This window comes from Phragmites australis, chromosome 20 (genome assembly GCF_958298935.1).
Source record: "Phragmites australis chromosome 20, lpPhrAust1.1, whole genome shotgun sequence".
Lineage (NCBI taxonomy): Eukaryota > Viridiplantae > Streptophyta > Magnoliopsida > Poales > Poaceae > Phragmites > Phragmites australis.
This window is the reverse complement of record NC_084940.1, coordinates 9567583-9581645: the sequence shown is the minus strand read 5'-3', so window position 1 is coordinate 9581645 and position 14063 is coordinate 9567583. Positions and strand designations below refer to the sequence as shown.

The 14063-nt window shown below is 44.5% G+C and overlaps 2 protein-coding genes across 2 annotated transcripts; both read right to left on the bottom strand.

The window, feature by feature from the left end:
- Positions 1-763: 763 nt before the first annotated feature.
- Positions 764-3436, bottom strand: LOC133902187 (uncharacterized). Its single transcript, XM_062343783.1, has 4 exons — positions 3140-3436; positions 2718-2827; positions 1223-1365; positions 764-1010 (listed from the first exon to the last, which is right to left on the bottom strand). Exons 1-4 carry the CDS (start codon positions 3297-3299, stop codon positions 968-970), a joined length of 456 nt encoding a protein of 151 aa, XP_062199767.1. The 5' UTR covers positions 3300-3436; the 3' UTR covers positions 764-967.
- A 5618-nt stretch (positions 3437-9054) lies between these two features.
- LOC133902137 (NAC domain-containing protein 92-like) lies at positions 9055-10691 on the bottom strand. The gene is made up of 3 exons (XM_062343728.1): positions 10217-10691; positions 9823-10136; positions 9055-9721 (listed from the first exon to the last, which is right to left on the bottom strand). The coding sequence occupies exons 1-3, from the start codon at positions 10404-10406 to the stop codon at positions 9302-9304; spliced, it is 924 nt and encodes a 307-aa protein (XP_062199712.1). The 5' UTR covers positions 10407-10691; the 3' UTR covers positions 9055-9301.
- Positions 10692-14063: the final 3372 nt, after the last annotated feature.

Sequence of the window (14063 nt, the reverse complement as noted above, 5' to 3'; positions counted from 1 at the left end):
AAATAGTGGTAATTTTGTAAAATTTACTCTTGATTGATTAGATTTATATATATTCTTTATTTAGGTATTTAATTTTTATAATAATTTAATTTTTATCTAAAACTATATTTTACATGGATTTTTCTTTTTTCTATTATAACCTTCATTTCAGTTATTTTTTATTTTATTTTATTTGAACTCTTTATTTAGATATTTTGCTTTCCAAACCGTATAGAAAATCGAACCATTAATTTTTCATAATTTTTAATTCTAAATTTAACTATTTATTAATCATATTTGATATAAATTTTTTAATTTAATCTGATCCATTAGATGTTTATAATCATGAGATTCTTTTTTTTATTAACGTGGTAATTTATAATCTTGAGAGCGAGGTGCTCCTTTTAACACTCGAAGGATGATGTGCCAGGTGATTATAGGCAGATGATTAATTCCTGATAGAACAAATCAGAGCGCTAATGGTTTTCTATCAGAGTTTGCTCTAGATATTTTCGATATTAGTTCAAATATCAGAACCCAATCACGATGTTTTGAATAAAAAATTCCCCGTCCGAACGAGCAGGAGAGTGCTCTAGTAGGGCCCAAACAGGGTTTACATTTAACAGAAACAATAAAACAGCTGCCCGTGCAACCTCACGTTGGAGCGCAGAAGGGCAGAACATATAGATGATATAGGCATGTATCTTGGCAACATATCGCTCAAAAACGGAGAGGAGGCCACCATGATGCCGTGGTGGTGGTTAAGACTTAAAAGGCATGGAAATGCTAAAACTGAGCTTATTAACCCATATAGGTATGCCATATCAGCATCATAGGTTACTTACAGCAAGCACACTTTTTTTCATGAGAATAGCTAAACACAAAATACACATGTCCATAACTTATTAAGCCAACAGAGAAGACGGGGCATTTGCATTGCGTCCCATATTGCCAGAGGTGTCCCCAACCCGAAGCACACACTTCCAGATCAGTTCTTCCTTCCTTCAGAGAGGATAATGTGATACCCGTGCCTGCACAGGAAACAGTGATCGTCATAGTAAGTACCAGATAAAAGATGAGGCCGACGATCAAGAGTCTAAGGAACATCCGGCTAAAATATTGAAGAGAATATCAGTGTTTTCCTATTCATACATCAACAGCATAAGAATCTAATTGTTAAGTCCAAAATAGAATGCAGTGTTGCATAGACCAAATATGGAAGATAAACAGTGACAAGACATACGTGGACTTGAATGGTGCGCTAGTAGCTCCCACAGGTGTGTTAAACGCAACTTCCTGGAAAGGGCCAGCCATTTTGCCACGGGGGAACCATCCAAGATCTCCTCCTTTCTTTCCTGATGGGCATTCAGAGTATTCTTGGGCTATCTGCATTATGAAAAAGAGTCATGATTATTTTGGTAACTCATGTTATTGAACTTATGAGAAACACCCCAGACAAAATAGTTAGATTGTACATGGCGGAACATTGACATGAACCTGAAGTCCAGTAAAACACATGAGGTCGATAATTCCAGTTCCTTGTCACACGCACCACACTCAATACCAGTTACAAGCATGTCCCAACTAGTAACTCTACTGAATCATAAAAAATTCATCAACCTTCATAGAAGTTACATTAACCACTACAGACTATTTTTCAGCGCTTGACTCTAAGCAGACTCAAATGTCAAAATTGTGGGTATGCACCCCCACCACCCGTTTCCCCCTCTACAGGGGTTCCCAAGGTTCAGAAGCTGAGCAAACTGCAATTAGTGTTTACACAAAAACTGGCATTCCTAGTTCCAGTAGTAAAATGCAAGTGAAGTAGATATACTAGCCGGGATAGTTTCAAATACCAATTTGCACAGAATCTGGGCCCTAGAGATTTGTATTGCAACTTTTGCATTTTTCTTGCATGTTTCATTAGATACAGATATGAGCCCCCAATTTTGATTAGCAAAAACTGCAGAAGTCTGCTTACAAGATTTTTCATGCATGTAAACACAGTTTTGCAAAATTTTATAGGAAAACGAACTAAAAACTCATTGTCCATAGTGACTTTCACCAGAACTTGCCTTGCTCCTTTCCAAGCAAAAGCAGCCATGATAGCCAGTCCTTCGGATCAGAAGTACCCAGACCAGTCAGAAACTAGCATCGGCCACCGAGCAGAACAGGTACCAGTTTTCAGACTATAGTACTATACCAATAACAAGTAACAATTTTGACTACAAGGACTTTTTGGCCCAGCTAACTAAAAGAAAATCACCAAAGCCCTTTCCCCAATCGATCTACATGCACCATTAAGATGACAGAAAAGTTGCCCCATCTCTGACTAACTGTTCGTAGACATCATCTATTCATCTGCGCTTCTCATCTCATGAGACAAACGGACTTAAGCAGTAAGGGGGTTATCAAAGTGCAGCAAAATATCATCTAGAGCTCATTCATAATCATGGGAAACAATCAGCGCAAGAATTCAGTGATGCAAACTGTAAACCATACCTCATGACTAAGGACAAGGGCAAAACGAGTCTAAATATCCTTATATCCCTACACATTTAATTCCCCTCAAGGCCAAATTACAGAAGGGAAATTTCACTAAAAACCCAAATATAACAAAACTTTGAAGTTTCATCAGTATCAATGTGCAAGACTCATCACTACCCTTTTCTTTTGAGCAAAACTAACTGATTTCTAGCTGAGTTGTATAGACAAGTGCTCATCAACCGGCCCCTTACCTTAGCGAACTCAGCAGGAGGGACCTTGTCCCCATTCTCCAACCATCCATCCTGCAACTTCTTGTACGCCTCATTGATCTTCCCCTGCTTCTCACACAATACGTGTCTAGCTGCAATAAAGAACAATAAATACAAAAATCGGTTAAGAAAAAAAAATAAAATCTGCAAGGAACACTACTACCCTAGTTCCTAACCAAAGGAAGCTACAAAACCAACATCTAAATAGTACCAATAACAAGATTAATGCGCATCTAATTTCAATTTCACAGCCCATCCTAAGACGCATAACCGATTACGGACGACCCATCCACTCATGGCCTGGGAGATATAAGTACGTCAAAGCCCGCGGGTTTTCACCCAGATCTTTACCACCAAAATACGAGAACCTCACGCGCAATACGGCCAGGGAGGATCCGCGATACCTTTGACGTAGGTGCAGGTGCCAAGTCCGTCGGCTGACTTGCCGCCCTTGCCCTTGCCCTTGCCTCCCTTGCCACCACCAGCGTCGTCTCCGCCGCCGGAGGAGCCGGCCGCCTGCTTGCCCTTCCCCTTAGCATCCTTCTGCTTCGAGTCTTTCCCCATCGGCGACCGCGAGGTGGATCGGATTGGAGAAGCCAAAAACCCTACTGCTACCCGGTAAGATTCGCGGAAAGATGACCACGCGAAGAGCCGCCGACGACGACGACGAGGCGGCGAAGATATTTGGACGGGCAGGAGAATGGCCTTGTTGTAGAAGGCCTTATCAGGCCGAAGGAATGGGCCAATTCCTCTAGCCGGATAAGTTGGGCTGAAGTTGGACGTGTCTTTGCGTTAAGGTTTATTTGTTTTTGATGCGGATTGTCACAATAAACTCCTTCTTATTAAATTATTGATTGCAGAATTTTATAGTATAATATAGACTGTGGATTATAAGAATAAGTTTTTAAATTGTGAATGTTTATTTTTATTTTTGTTTTTAGACTATAAGTCGTAATCAGAATAAAAAACAAACGTCTTTTTGCTTCCCCACCTTTTTAGAAGCCCAAAATTATTGAATTGTGCGTTTGTATCGTTTCGAAGTAGTTAGAGAACACTTCAAATTTTCTTGTCTCACGAAAAAATACTTCAATTATTTTGAACGAGTAAACACTTCAAAATTTGACTAGGAGTGTTTTAGCTTGAGAATCTTCAAGCATGCAAACAATAAGTATAACTTGCCTTAAAAAAGAAGTATCAACTTAACTCTGTACCAACTTTTTTGCTATATGCTTAATTATTTTCCCACTGTCAGATTCTTTAAATACCCAAGGGTTATGTTCTTGTTCTTCCTAGCCCTATATGAATGATGCCTGCCTCCTGCAAACAAGCATATGTAGTAGCAACTTGCAAGACGATTTCACTAGTTTATGTAGACGTATGGTTTATTAGGATTATTCATTTATATTGAGATTCTTGTTGGAGAGGTAGATGAAAAAATTATAGAATATCAACGAGTATTAGATAAAAAAGATTGACGACTGAGATAGACTGTGTACGTAAGAACATGTGGAGATCTGAGCAATTAACCTGATCGTGCATTGGTAGTTAGCAGTTTGGTAGGTCTGTCTGCTTCTCGTTTTTTAACGAATGTGAAAGAGGGTTGCCTTTCATTTAGATAATGAATAATCGAAATATGTTTACATACAACAACCTCAAGAGGCGCCAGATTAGAGATAGAAAAAGTGAGCTACGTGCTCGGCGTACCAAGACAACAGGACAAACAAAACTAAGGCCCTTCGTGGATTGTAGGATACCTCATAGGAATTTTGGAAGATTGAATCCTTCGTATGCTTTTCCTATAAGGATCGCTGAATGCACACGTTAAATTCCTAATGAGTACATTCCTACTCCTCTCAACATAATACCAATCCAAGCATGAGCTCGAACCTCTTTCTTTTTTTCTAGATGTCAAATGCAATTCCTCCTTTTGTTCTCCACTTTCTCTTCTTTTCTTCAAATTCCAATGTATTTTTTGTGACCATCCAATGTAGTAGCTAAGACTTGTAACTTTCTTGACCCAAAAAAGCTCAGAAGATTCTCGACGGGACCTCTAAATCTTTTAGGAAAAAGTGACATTTTTCAATTTATCTGATAATTTTTAGAGATATAGTGCTACATCCAAAAGTTAGTGCTACATAAATGTTTTATCAATCTGAGTTAACAAACTCGCGATAAAAATATTTGGATTTGCAGTTTTCAACTTTGTGACCTTGTATATGTCTTTTTCAATAATTCATGCTAGTTTTACACTAGATATAAGCTAAAAGTTTGTGATCAAGTATGTGACTCTCTCTGTATCAGCTTTAGACATTTATCTGTACATCTATATGGTATCAAATAAAAAATCACTGTCGATTTGTGGTTACTGACAGTGGTAGTTCGGTATCGCTACCGGTCGATGCACTCATCCGGCAGTAAAGCATTGTTACCGGCTATTTTCCCCTGTGGTTTTTAATCAAAAGTGATACTTCTATCACTATCAATTCATTAAATATTAATAGTGATGGATCAGCATACTTTGAAAGGTTCTGTAATAATGATCTATCTGTCTACATCTAAGAAATACCTTTTTAATTCCTTTTACAATTATTAAACTGCACATTCTTGTGTGCTACGTACTATACTACTACTAGATCGAACAAGCTGGGGAATAATGTGACGCCTGCTGCGATCTAGGCAGATCTCGCTGGCCTCGTAATCTGACCGCCGCTTGGGGCTCGGGACACTGCACCTCGCCCTACAAGGCTGAAACTTATTACTCTATTCAGCAACCGCCGTCGTGTCCCCTTAACCACTGTGCAGCGGTCAGGCAAGTATCGCCTGGTCGAATTGAACGCCGCCAACGTGTGATCGATGGATTAGGCTTTTACCGGGGGAGATCTAGGGGAGATTAGCCCCATGATTGCACGCAATTAAAAACACTGTCATGGAGTTCAGAACCTTCAGTGTAAGCAACTTGCACTAACCAGCTAACTAATGGATGCGATCCACGGAGGATTAGATGGAGAGGCGCATGCAGCGTTAGGTAATGGTTGTTGATCCGTGAAAGCCTCATGGGTCAGGTAGGCCATCAGTGCACTGCATGCTTGTTTGTTTTGTTCGCGACGATAAGACATGCATGTGTTTTAGACTAGGTCGAAGGGTCTATTTGATTCCTTTTTTATATTTTAAAAAGCTAAAAAATTAGCTTTTGACAAATAAACTAAAAGCTGAAAAGTTGATTGGAATGAGTTTTTTCTGATTTTTATGTGCTGAGAAGTTAAAAAATTATTAAAAAACTAATAGTAAAAAGTCACAAGCCAAAAAATCAAAAAAGCTAAATGTAAAATCTATTTTCAACCAAATAGACCTAAGCAAGAGGTTATTCATGCATGGGATGATATGACGGCAAAAGCTGAATTTTACCATGTGATGCGAGCATCATTAGAAGCCTAATGACGTCAAAGAAGAAGATGCTATGATAGTACGATAAGATATGAATATATGATATAGTCTGGTCGATTGGCCTGACCTATATCTAGCAGGAACAGTGACTTCAGCTCAGTGAGGGACTTTAATTTCATACGAGCTTCCATCCGTGAACCAATATACCGAGTTGCTAAATCATGGAGCTAGGTTAAATTATATATTTATCTAGATCCCTTTTCAAATGTACTATTTATCTTCACTACCATTATTTCCGCATGTTAATCTTTATTGGATCGATTTCCACATGGTTATGATCTAGCTCCGCTGCTGTTAGTAATAGCTGCTTACGAAAGAGAGCCGGCTGTTTCTGTTGCTTTGAACTCCAAGAGCCAAATATACATGATCAAATGTTCTTGAGAGCATATACCCATCAAGATCCCTAGATCATTCAGAGGGTATATATAACGCAATGCTTTAGAATCTGTGACAACATTTGCCTGTGACGTGTAGCGGATCTTTTAGTCACTACTACATAATCATTGAAAACAGACGATATATCATAGATAGTTTCTTAAGATCTATTATAGATAAAATATCATCAGATGGTTGCTAAGACAGACGTGTCTGTAACAAGACAGACATCTAGTTATGAATGAATTCACATACGATTTTTATAAATCAATCTGTTTCTATCGTATAGACACAGACTGTTTTTAGAAAAATTCATCTGTAATATTATTATAGACAATTTCTTCTAAGATCCATCTGTGTCTATTCGATAGACAACTAACGAATTTTATAAATATCCGTCAGTATTTAAAGACTCGTGAACGTTTTTAAATTTGATTGTCATCTCCCCAAACTCTTTTGCCTCCCCCCCCCCCCCACACACACAATCCCACACACACACTTCTCAATATAAAACAATGAGAAGTGCTCTTCTTTCTCACTCACCATATATAACTGTTCTACTATATTAAGAAGCTAGGAGTATTCTACGTCCATACTCACTATTAGTGTCGAAGATCTTGGCGAGGGTTGAATCACTTTCACTGCACTAAGATGAGTATCATATTATTGCTTGATTTGTGTAACTGATGGTACAAATTTGTTTCCATCGTATATCTGTAATGGCGCAATTCACGACAATTAAAAGGTGGCAGAATGTGGTTGTCCATATGGCAGCTTCGATGACGCAAATGCTTGGCGTTGACTTCGGCCTTATGGATTCGTCTTCTTTGCTGTTGTGAAGGTCTCCTCCATCGACCATGCGTATACAGTCAACCGCATGCTCTATTCTATTCTACCAGATGAAATTTATCTATTGTTGTTCGTCAGAATGGGGACATTTTTATCAACTGCAAGACATGCTTAAATACCCATGTTTTGCTGAACTATGACTGGCGGTTTAGCAGCAATATATTCAAGTTCTGACTGATGCGTGAGATAGTTAAGGTGCAGTTAGATCTGGATGACTACGGGTTCCTAATTGAAGATGATTCTTGAGTTGATATTGTGCTGAAACTCAGAAGGCTGAGATAATATCTGCCGTCTTATCTTGTTGGAAGACCACGCCAACATACCTAAGTTTGTCCATCATTTTTCATCATTTTGGAAGACGGTGTCACCATGATATCAATTATTTCATTCTTTTGGAATACGACATCGATTGAATAATCATGTATAGTTAGTTAGGTTTATATGTTCTGAACATGTGCGATTTGTATCTATGTATATATATATATATATATATATATATATATATATATATATATATATATATATATATATATATATATATATGTAAATGTCTGTGTTTTGTATTATAAACAGTGTATGATTGATATTTTGAACATATGTTTAATTTGATAATCATAAAGTATGTATCTACAAATTTGCTTATAGGAGGAAAGGGAGACATAGACGATTTTTTTAAAAATCCATCTGTGACAATTAACACATACGGGTTTAAACAAATCCCGCCGATGACTCTTAATAATCACATGTGGGTTTAAATAAATATTGTCTGTGACTCTTACTAAGTAGAGGCGATTATCTAAAAAATATGTCTTAGTGTATGTGTATTGTAGACGATTCTAAAATCATTTGTAACAAGCTCGATATCACAAATATTTTTATAGAGATGGAACATATAATAATCTGTGATAGTGTTTAAAATTCGTATGTAATAATCTGTTATGCGGTATTGAGCGTTCGTTGCTTCACTGCCGACAACGAGGACGTACGTATATACGCCGCCATCGCCGCCAATAGGCAATAACTAATCTTACACTCTAACTTAAGCAGAGCCTTCTGAGATGATGGTAGCAGAAGCTGCAGAGCTAACAATAGACAGACGAAAGCAGCCTGCCAGATCGAGATCAAGGGTGAAACCGTCAAAGCCTATGATAAGGTAGGTTTGAATTTGGGGTGTAAGAATTTTATCAAGGTATAACCTAGGTAGTAAAAGTCTAACACGGTGTGATATTTTAACATTACTTATAGGCTATTAAAGTTTAGTCTGGGACATGATCAAATTCTGGTTCCAAGATAATCATCGACAGACAAGGATTATACTACTAGCGTCGCCATCAGGACCCAAATAAGTCGCATCAACCTCTCTTCGCCTACATAATTTGCACTACAAATGTATAATCCCATTAAAAGTGATGCTTCTTATATACCCGCTAAGATACACTTGAGAGAGTCCAATATAATCTGGATTTTTTTAAATAATGGAATAAAACATCCTGCCTCTTGACTCTGTTCTTGATATGTCATGCGCATATACTAATCCATCTTCTATACTGGTATTGCAAAGCTAAGTATGTATTAATCTGTGGGTATCATATCATTTTTATTATACACGTACATACACAAGGTGGACTCAATACGTCTGAAGAAACGGAAATATAACACAGAAAGTACAGTAGCACGTATATACATGCATGATGACAATGATTATAAAGGAAATCCATAACATACTGCTGAATTTACTAACCACATGGTTCACAACATGCCACTCGTTATAGAGGATGACAGTGGGACCTGGGTCCATGTGCCTCTGCAACTATCGTACAACCGCAGACACATGCACAACTGCTTGAACTTGCAATGTCGATTGAGTTTTCTATCAAGTTGGAATATGCCATCAGGATTCAGAAGTCCTGATGAGGAAAGAGAAAGCCCTCGTAGTCGAGCAGTTGCGGCAGCAGATCAAACGATGAATCTGCGGCCACCTCGTCACGGAGCAGCGTCGCTTGCGGTGATGCCGCCGATAATGTGCACAGGCCTGACTCCGGACAGTTCATCAGCAACCCCGCGTGGTTCAGCTGCAGCAAGCCCTGATCTGTCTCGTGATCACCCGGCACGATTGCGTGAGCGTTGGAGAAGCAGCTCGCGTGCTCGGAGTCGGAGGGTGCGGCCGCCGCCGGAGTCTTGCCGTCACTGCAACCGTCGGTTGACGGCTGCATATGATGATAATCGAAAGGAGGATGAGGAACTGTCTCCTGTTCCTGCAGGCTCGTTTCACCACCTGGTGGCTTCTTCGTAAACATCCTGCAAGTCACCCACTCACTCTACCAAAATAACACAAGAAGAGCAACGCATTAGAGCCAACATATACATAGAATCAAAGAGCGGGGAAGAATCTAAAGATAAGAGCTGCATCATCATGTACTTGAGCTCCTCCTATTGCAAGCACTGGGGATGCGTGTCCGTGACCGTGCACCAGCCGGTACTCGTGCATGACCCAGTTGGTCTTGTCACCTCTGGGCGCGCGACCCCTGTAGAACACGAGCGTCTTCTTCACCCCGAGAGGGCATCCGCCGGCGCCGTGGCGCAGCACCACCTTGTCTTTCCCCGTGGACTTCCAGTACCCGGCCTGCGTCGCCCGGTTGGTCCGCAGGCCGGTCGGGAACTTGACGATCCTCCGGCAGAAGAAGTAGCCGCAGCCATCCTCTCCTCCTCCTCCTCTTCCGGCCGCCGCATCACCTGCAACGGAAATATATGCAATCCATAATTGGCAAAGCTCTCGAGGAGTCGAGTCAAAGCCGGCGATCGAGTAGGCTTACACGACGGCAGCAGGTCCCACGGCTCGGCCTTGTAGAGGTCGACCTCGCGGACGGCCGCGGGGGCGAAGCCGGCGTCCGCCGCCTTCCTGGCGAGGTAGTGCGTGAGGAGCTCCTCGTCGGTCGGCCGGAACCGGAACCCTGGCGGCAACGGCGCCCCCGCGCGACGCTGGCCATGATCACCTCCTCCCATCCTGAAACGCTAGTTTACATTACGCGCAGCTCATCAGCTCCGCCGCGACATCGATCAACCACGTACGAACATGCATGACGCCGTGTACTTGTGCTTAAGGATGCAAATCAAAGGACGCATGCTAGACAGGCAGCTGGATTGGGCGTGCTGCGCTGTGCTGCGAGCAAGTAGGGAGGAGGGAGTGATCAAGCGATGCCAGCGACTAAGCAAATTATAACGGCCGGGGGCGCAGCCACAGATCCAACCATGGGGCTGCTGCTAGAAACGACCGGAGGTGGGCGAGAGGCGGGGGAGCGAGCCAACGTCGGTTGAAAAAATGTTGCGAGCGGCGTTTGGTTGAAGAAAGCTATAAGTAGGGCAGGATCTAGAGGTTGAAGAAATAGCCATCGCATAAAAACAAAGAAAAAACATTTGCTTAATAAATATCAACATCCTTATTAATTACTCAGAGACATGGGTACAATCTTGAGCAACTAAAGATTCGATACACGGGTGCTTGCAATCTCCATACTGCAGTGTGCTTCGTTCGCTTCGCAAGCTGCGCGAGTTCTTGGGCGATGTAGTTCTGCTCTCTCTTCGCATGGACGACAGCATAATCCGAAAGCAGCCGTGACATCTCAAGGGCTTCATCAATTAGGAAATGAATCGAAGACATTTGCTATGCTGGCTTTTTCAGGTACTTCACGATCGTAGCACTGTCACATTCCAGTACTACTGGGCATCTGCACCAATCAGTTGCCAGGGATAGACCTTCCTGGCAGGCTAGCGCCTCCACTTCCTCAGCGTCCGTGGCGTCAAAGATAGCCTGCCAAGCCGTAAGGGCAACCTGTCCATTATGATCACGAATGATGACGCCAATCCCAGCATCGTGCGAATATAAATCAAAAGCCCCATCTAAATTTATTTTCATCCATCCCGATTTAGGTGATATCCAGCTGTCAAATATTTAATTATATGTATACATATAAGGAGTATATTATGTAGTGACGGAATATATCATGTATATATTTAACAACTCAGGATATCACGAAATCGAATATGTGGTATCTAGTATTCTCGCAATCTAGAAGGTGCATATTAAGAATGCCTCAATTGCTTACCAAACTTAAAAAAACTATTATTCATAACAGATTTATCTACTTGGACGATAAAAAGAATTATCTATTGATTACAGATGGATATTGTCGGTGTATCAGGAATCGAGGGTTCCCGAATCCCGAGGCCGGGTCAGCCATCCGCCACATGGCGCCATCCCGCGGGGTCTCCCCTGCAAGATGAGAAAAGGCCAAGTCCCGGGAGAAGGTGCTCGGGGCCACGGTCGGTGGCCCCCGAGTCCCCTAGTTCCCCGATGATCCACGGAGCCTAAGTACCGGGAAGAAAGTGCTCGGGAAGGTGTACGGTCACCCCCGAGCACCCTAGTCCCCTGACGTTCAGAAGAGCTAAGTTCCGGGAGAGAGTGCTCGGGGCTGCACGCGACAGCCCCCGAGCACTCGGTTCCCCGAAGGTCCGTGCAAGAGTGCTCGGGAGAAAGTGCTCGGGGAGGTGAACAGTATCCCCAAGCACTCGGCTCCCCGGGGACAAGGAAAGGCATTCTCGGGAGAGAGTGCTCGGGAATGTAAACAGTACCCCCGAGCACTCGGTACCCCGACGACCGAGGAAGGCCCTCGAGGGACCCACCGTCGAGGTGTCAACCGGTCAAAGGCCCGAGGCTGCATTTAATGAGCGTGCGTGGCCTGACATCTCCAACTGCTCCCGCCGCGCTCAGCGTCAGTTCCTGCCATATTCTGGCAGAGAGGCGTGGGGTCATTAATTGCACGGGTCCCGTCCCGTGCCATCCGGCTCGTCTCGGGATAACGTTGTAAGGATCAAAGCGTTCCGTCTGCCGCACTGCTGTGGCAGGGGAACAAGACAGGACGGGCACGCCGGGTTGCTCTGCGGCTGCCCGGTGGGCCCTCTCCACGGCGCCCGTTGCCAGGGCATTTATGGTGACGGGTGGCCGGGCGTGCAACGCATTTTCCACCCCCGGTCATTTCGCCCAGAAGAAATGATGACGCCCTTTCCATTCATGGCGTCTTGGGACTCGTGCCCCCTCCTTTCCGTTCGGGGCATGTCTCGGTCGGGGGGTACTTAAAGCCGCTGGCAGCACAGAAGCAAAAAATCCAAGGTCGACCCACCCTGAGGCTGGAGCTCTGAGATCGACCGATCGACAACAAGAAAAGCAGAGACCGAGAGCCGATACGAAGAACACAGCACAAAAGAAACACTGTGAGGAAGGCTGAGCCCAGTTTCAACCGAAGAACAAGGAGCTCCAAGCTCTTAGATAGTCCATTATTCTTGTAACCACCAACATCCTTGAGGGACTTCCTCAGGATAGTTATAGCATCCATACAGGAGTAGGGTATTACGCCCCTGTGCGGCTCGAACCTGTCTAAACTTCGATGCATTTACTCATTTTTGCACTTGGTCAACACCCCCACCACCGGCCGTTGCATTCATTTCATTTATTTCTCCGACGAACTTATTCAGGATCATCCCCCGGCCGAATCTCTAAAAAGGGGTCTCTCGGGATCCCTACGATAGGAGTTAATCCTCCGACAGCTGGCGCGTCAGGTAGGGGGGAAGCATCCCTGACTCTGTTTGTTTTGTTTTCTTCCGCAGAAAAAATGGCCGGTGGTCATCGCCTCCAGCTTTCTGGCTCCAGTTCCAGCGAGGAAAATGCAGCCCATCGCACACGAGGCCCCAGTCGCTGCTGCGTCCCAGCAGCAGCCGCGGTCTACACGCGCGACGTTCCCCTTCCAAGGAGACCAGGGCACTGGGCCCAGCAGGGCCGCCACCGCCGCAGCACCAACCAACCCCCATCCGGTGGTCGAAACTCTTGCCGCCAGGACCGCGTCCGGACAGCGCCGGGCGCCTCTCCGGCGTAGGCTCGCCTTCGGTGAGGCCAGCCCCGGGAGCACGCTGGTTGCGGCGCACGCTCTCCTCAGGCACCCGCCTGTCCAGGTGACACCGGAAACCCCGGAGGGCCGCTGGCTCCAAGAAGTCGCTGCCCTGGTCGGCACTGCTCGCCGCCAGGTGCTGGCCGAGAGTTCTCGCGCCACCACCCAGCGTGGCGCCGCCAGAACCGGCCCATCATCGGGTAACGTTCGCACAGGCCGGGGGGCCTCCAAGCGGAGCGCCGCCCCCCTGGCCGCGTCCGAAGCCCAGGACCTCCGCTTGCGTCAACGAGCGGAGGGGCCACGAAGATGCACGTGTCACTCTCGAACGCCAACGGGAGACCCGGCAGGAGGCCGAGGCTGAGGACCAGGCTTCCTCTTTACCGGCCCATGAACGCCAGGTTTCCCCAGCTCGCCGGCGTTCGCCGCCAATGAACGCCACCCGCGCAACAGGGTATGGCACCGGCTGCCGCGCCTTCACTGCTGAGCTCCACCGGGTCAAATGGCCCTCCAAGTTCCGCCCAGAGCTGCCGGAGAAGTACGACGGGTCCATCGACCCCGTTGAGTTCCTCCAAATATACACTACGGCCGTCCAAGCGGCCGGGGGCAGCGAGAAGGTGATGGCTAATTATTTCCATGTCGCCTTGAGAGGCTCTGCCCGTTCTTGGCTCATGAACTTACCCACATGATCTATTAGCTCCTGGGATGACCTCTGCCACCAGTT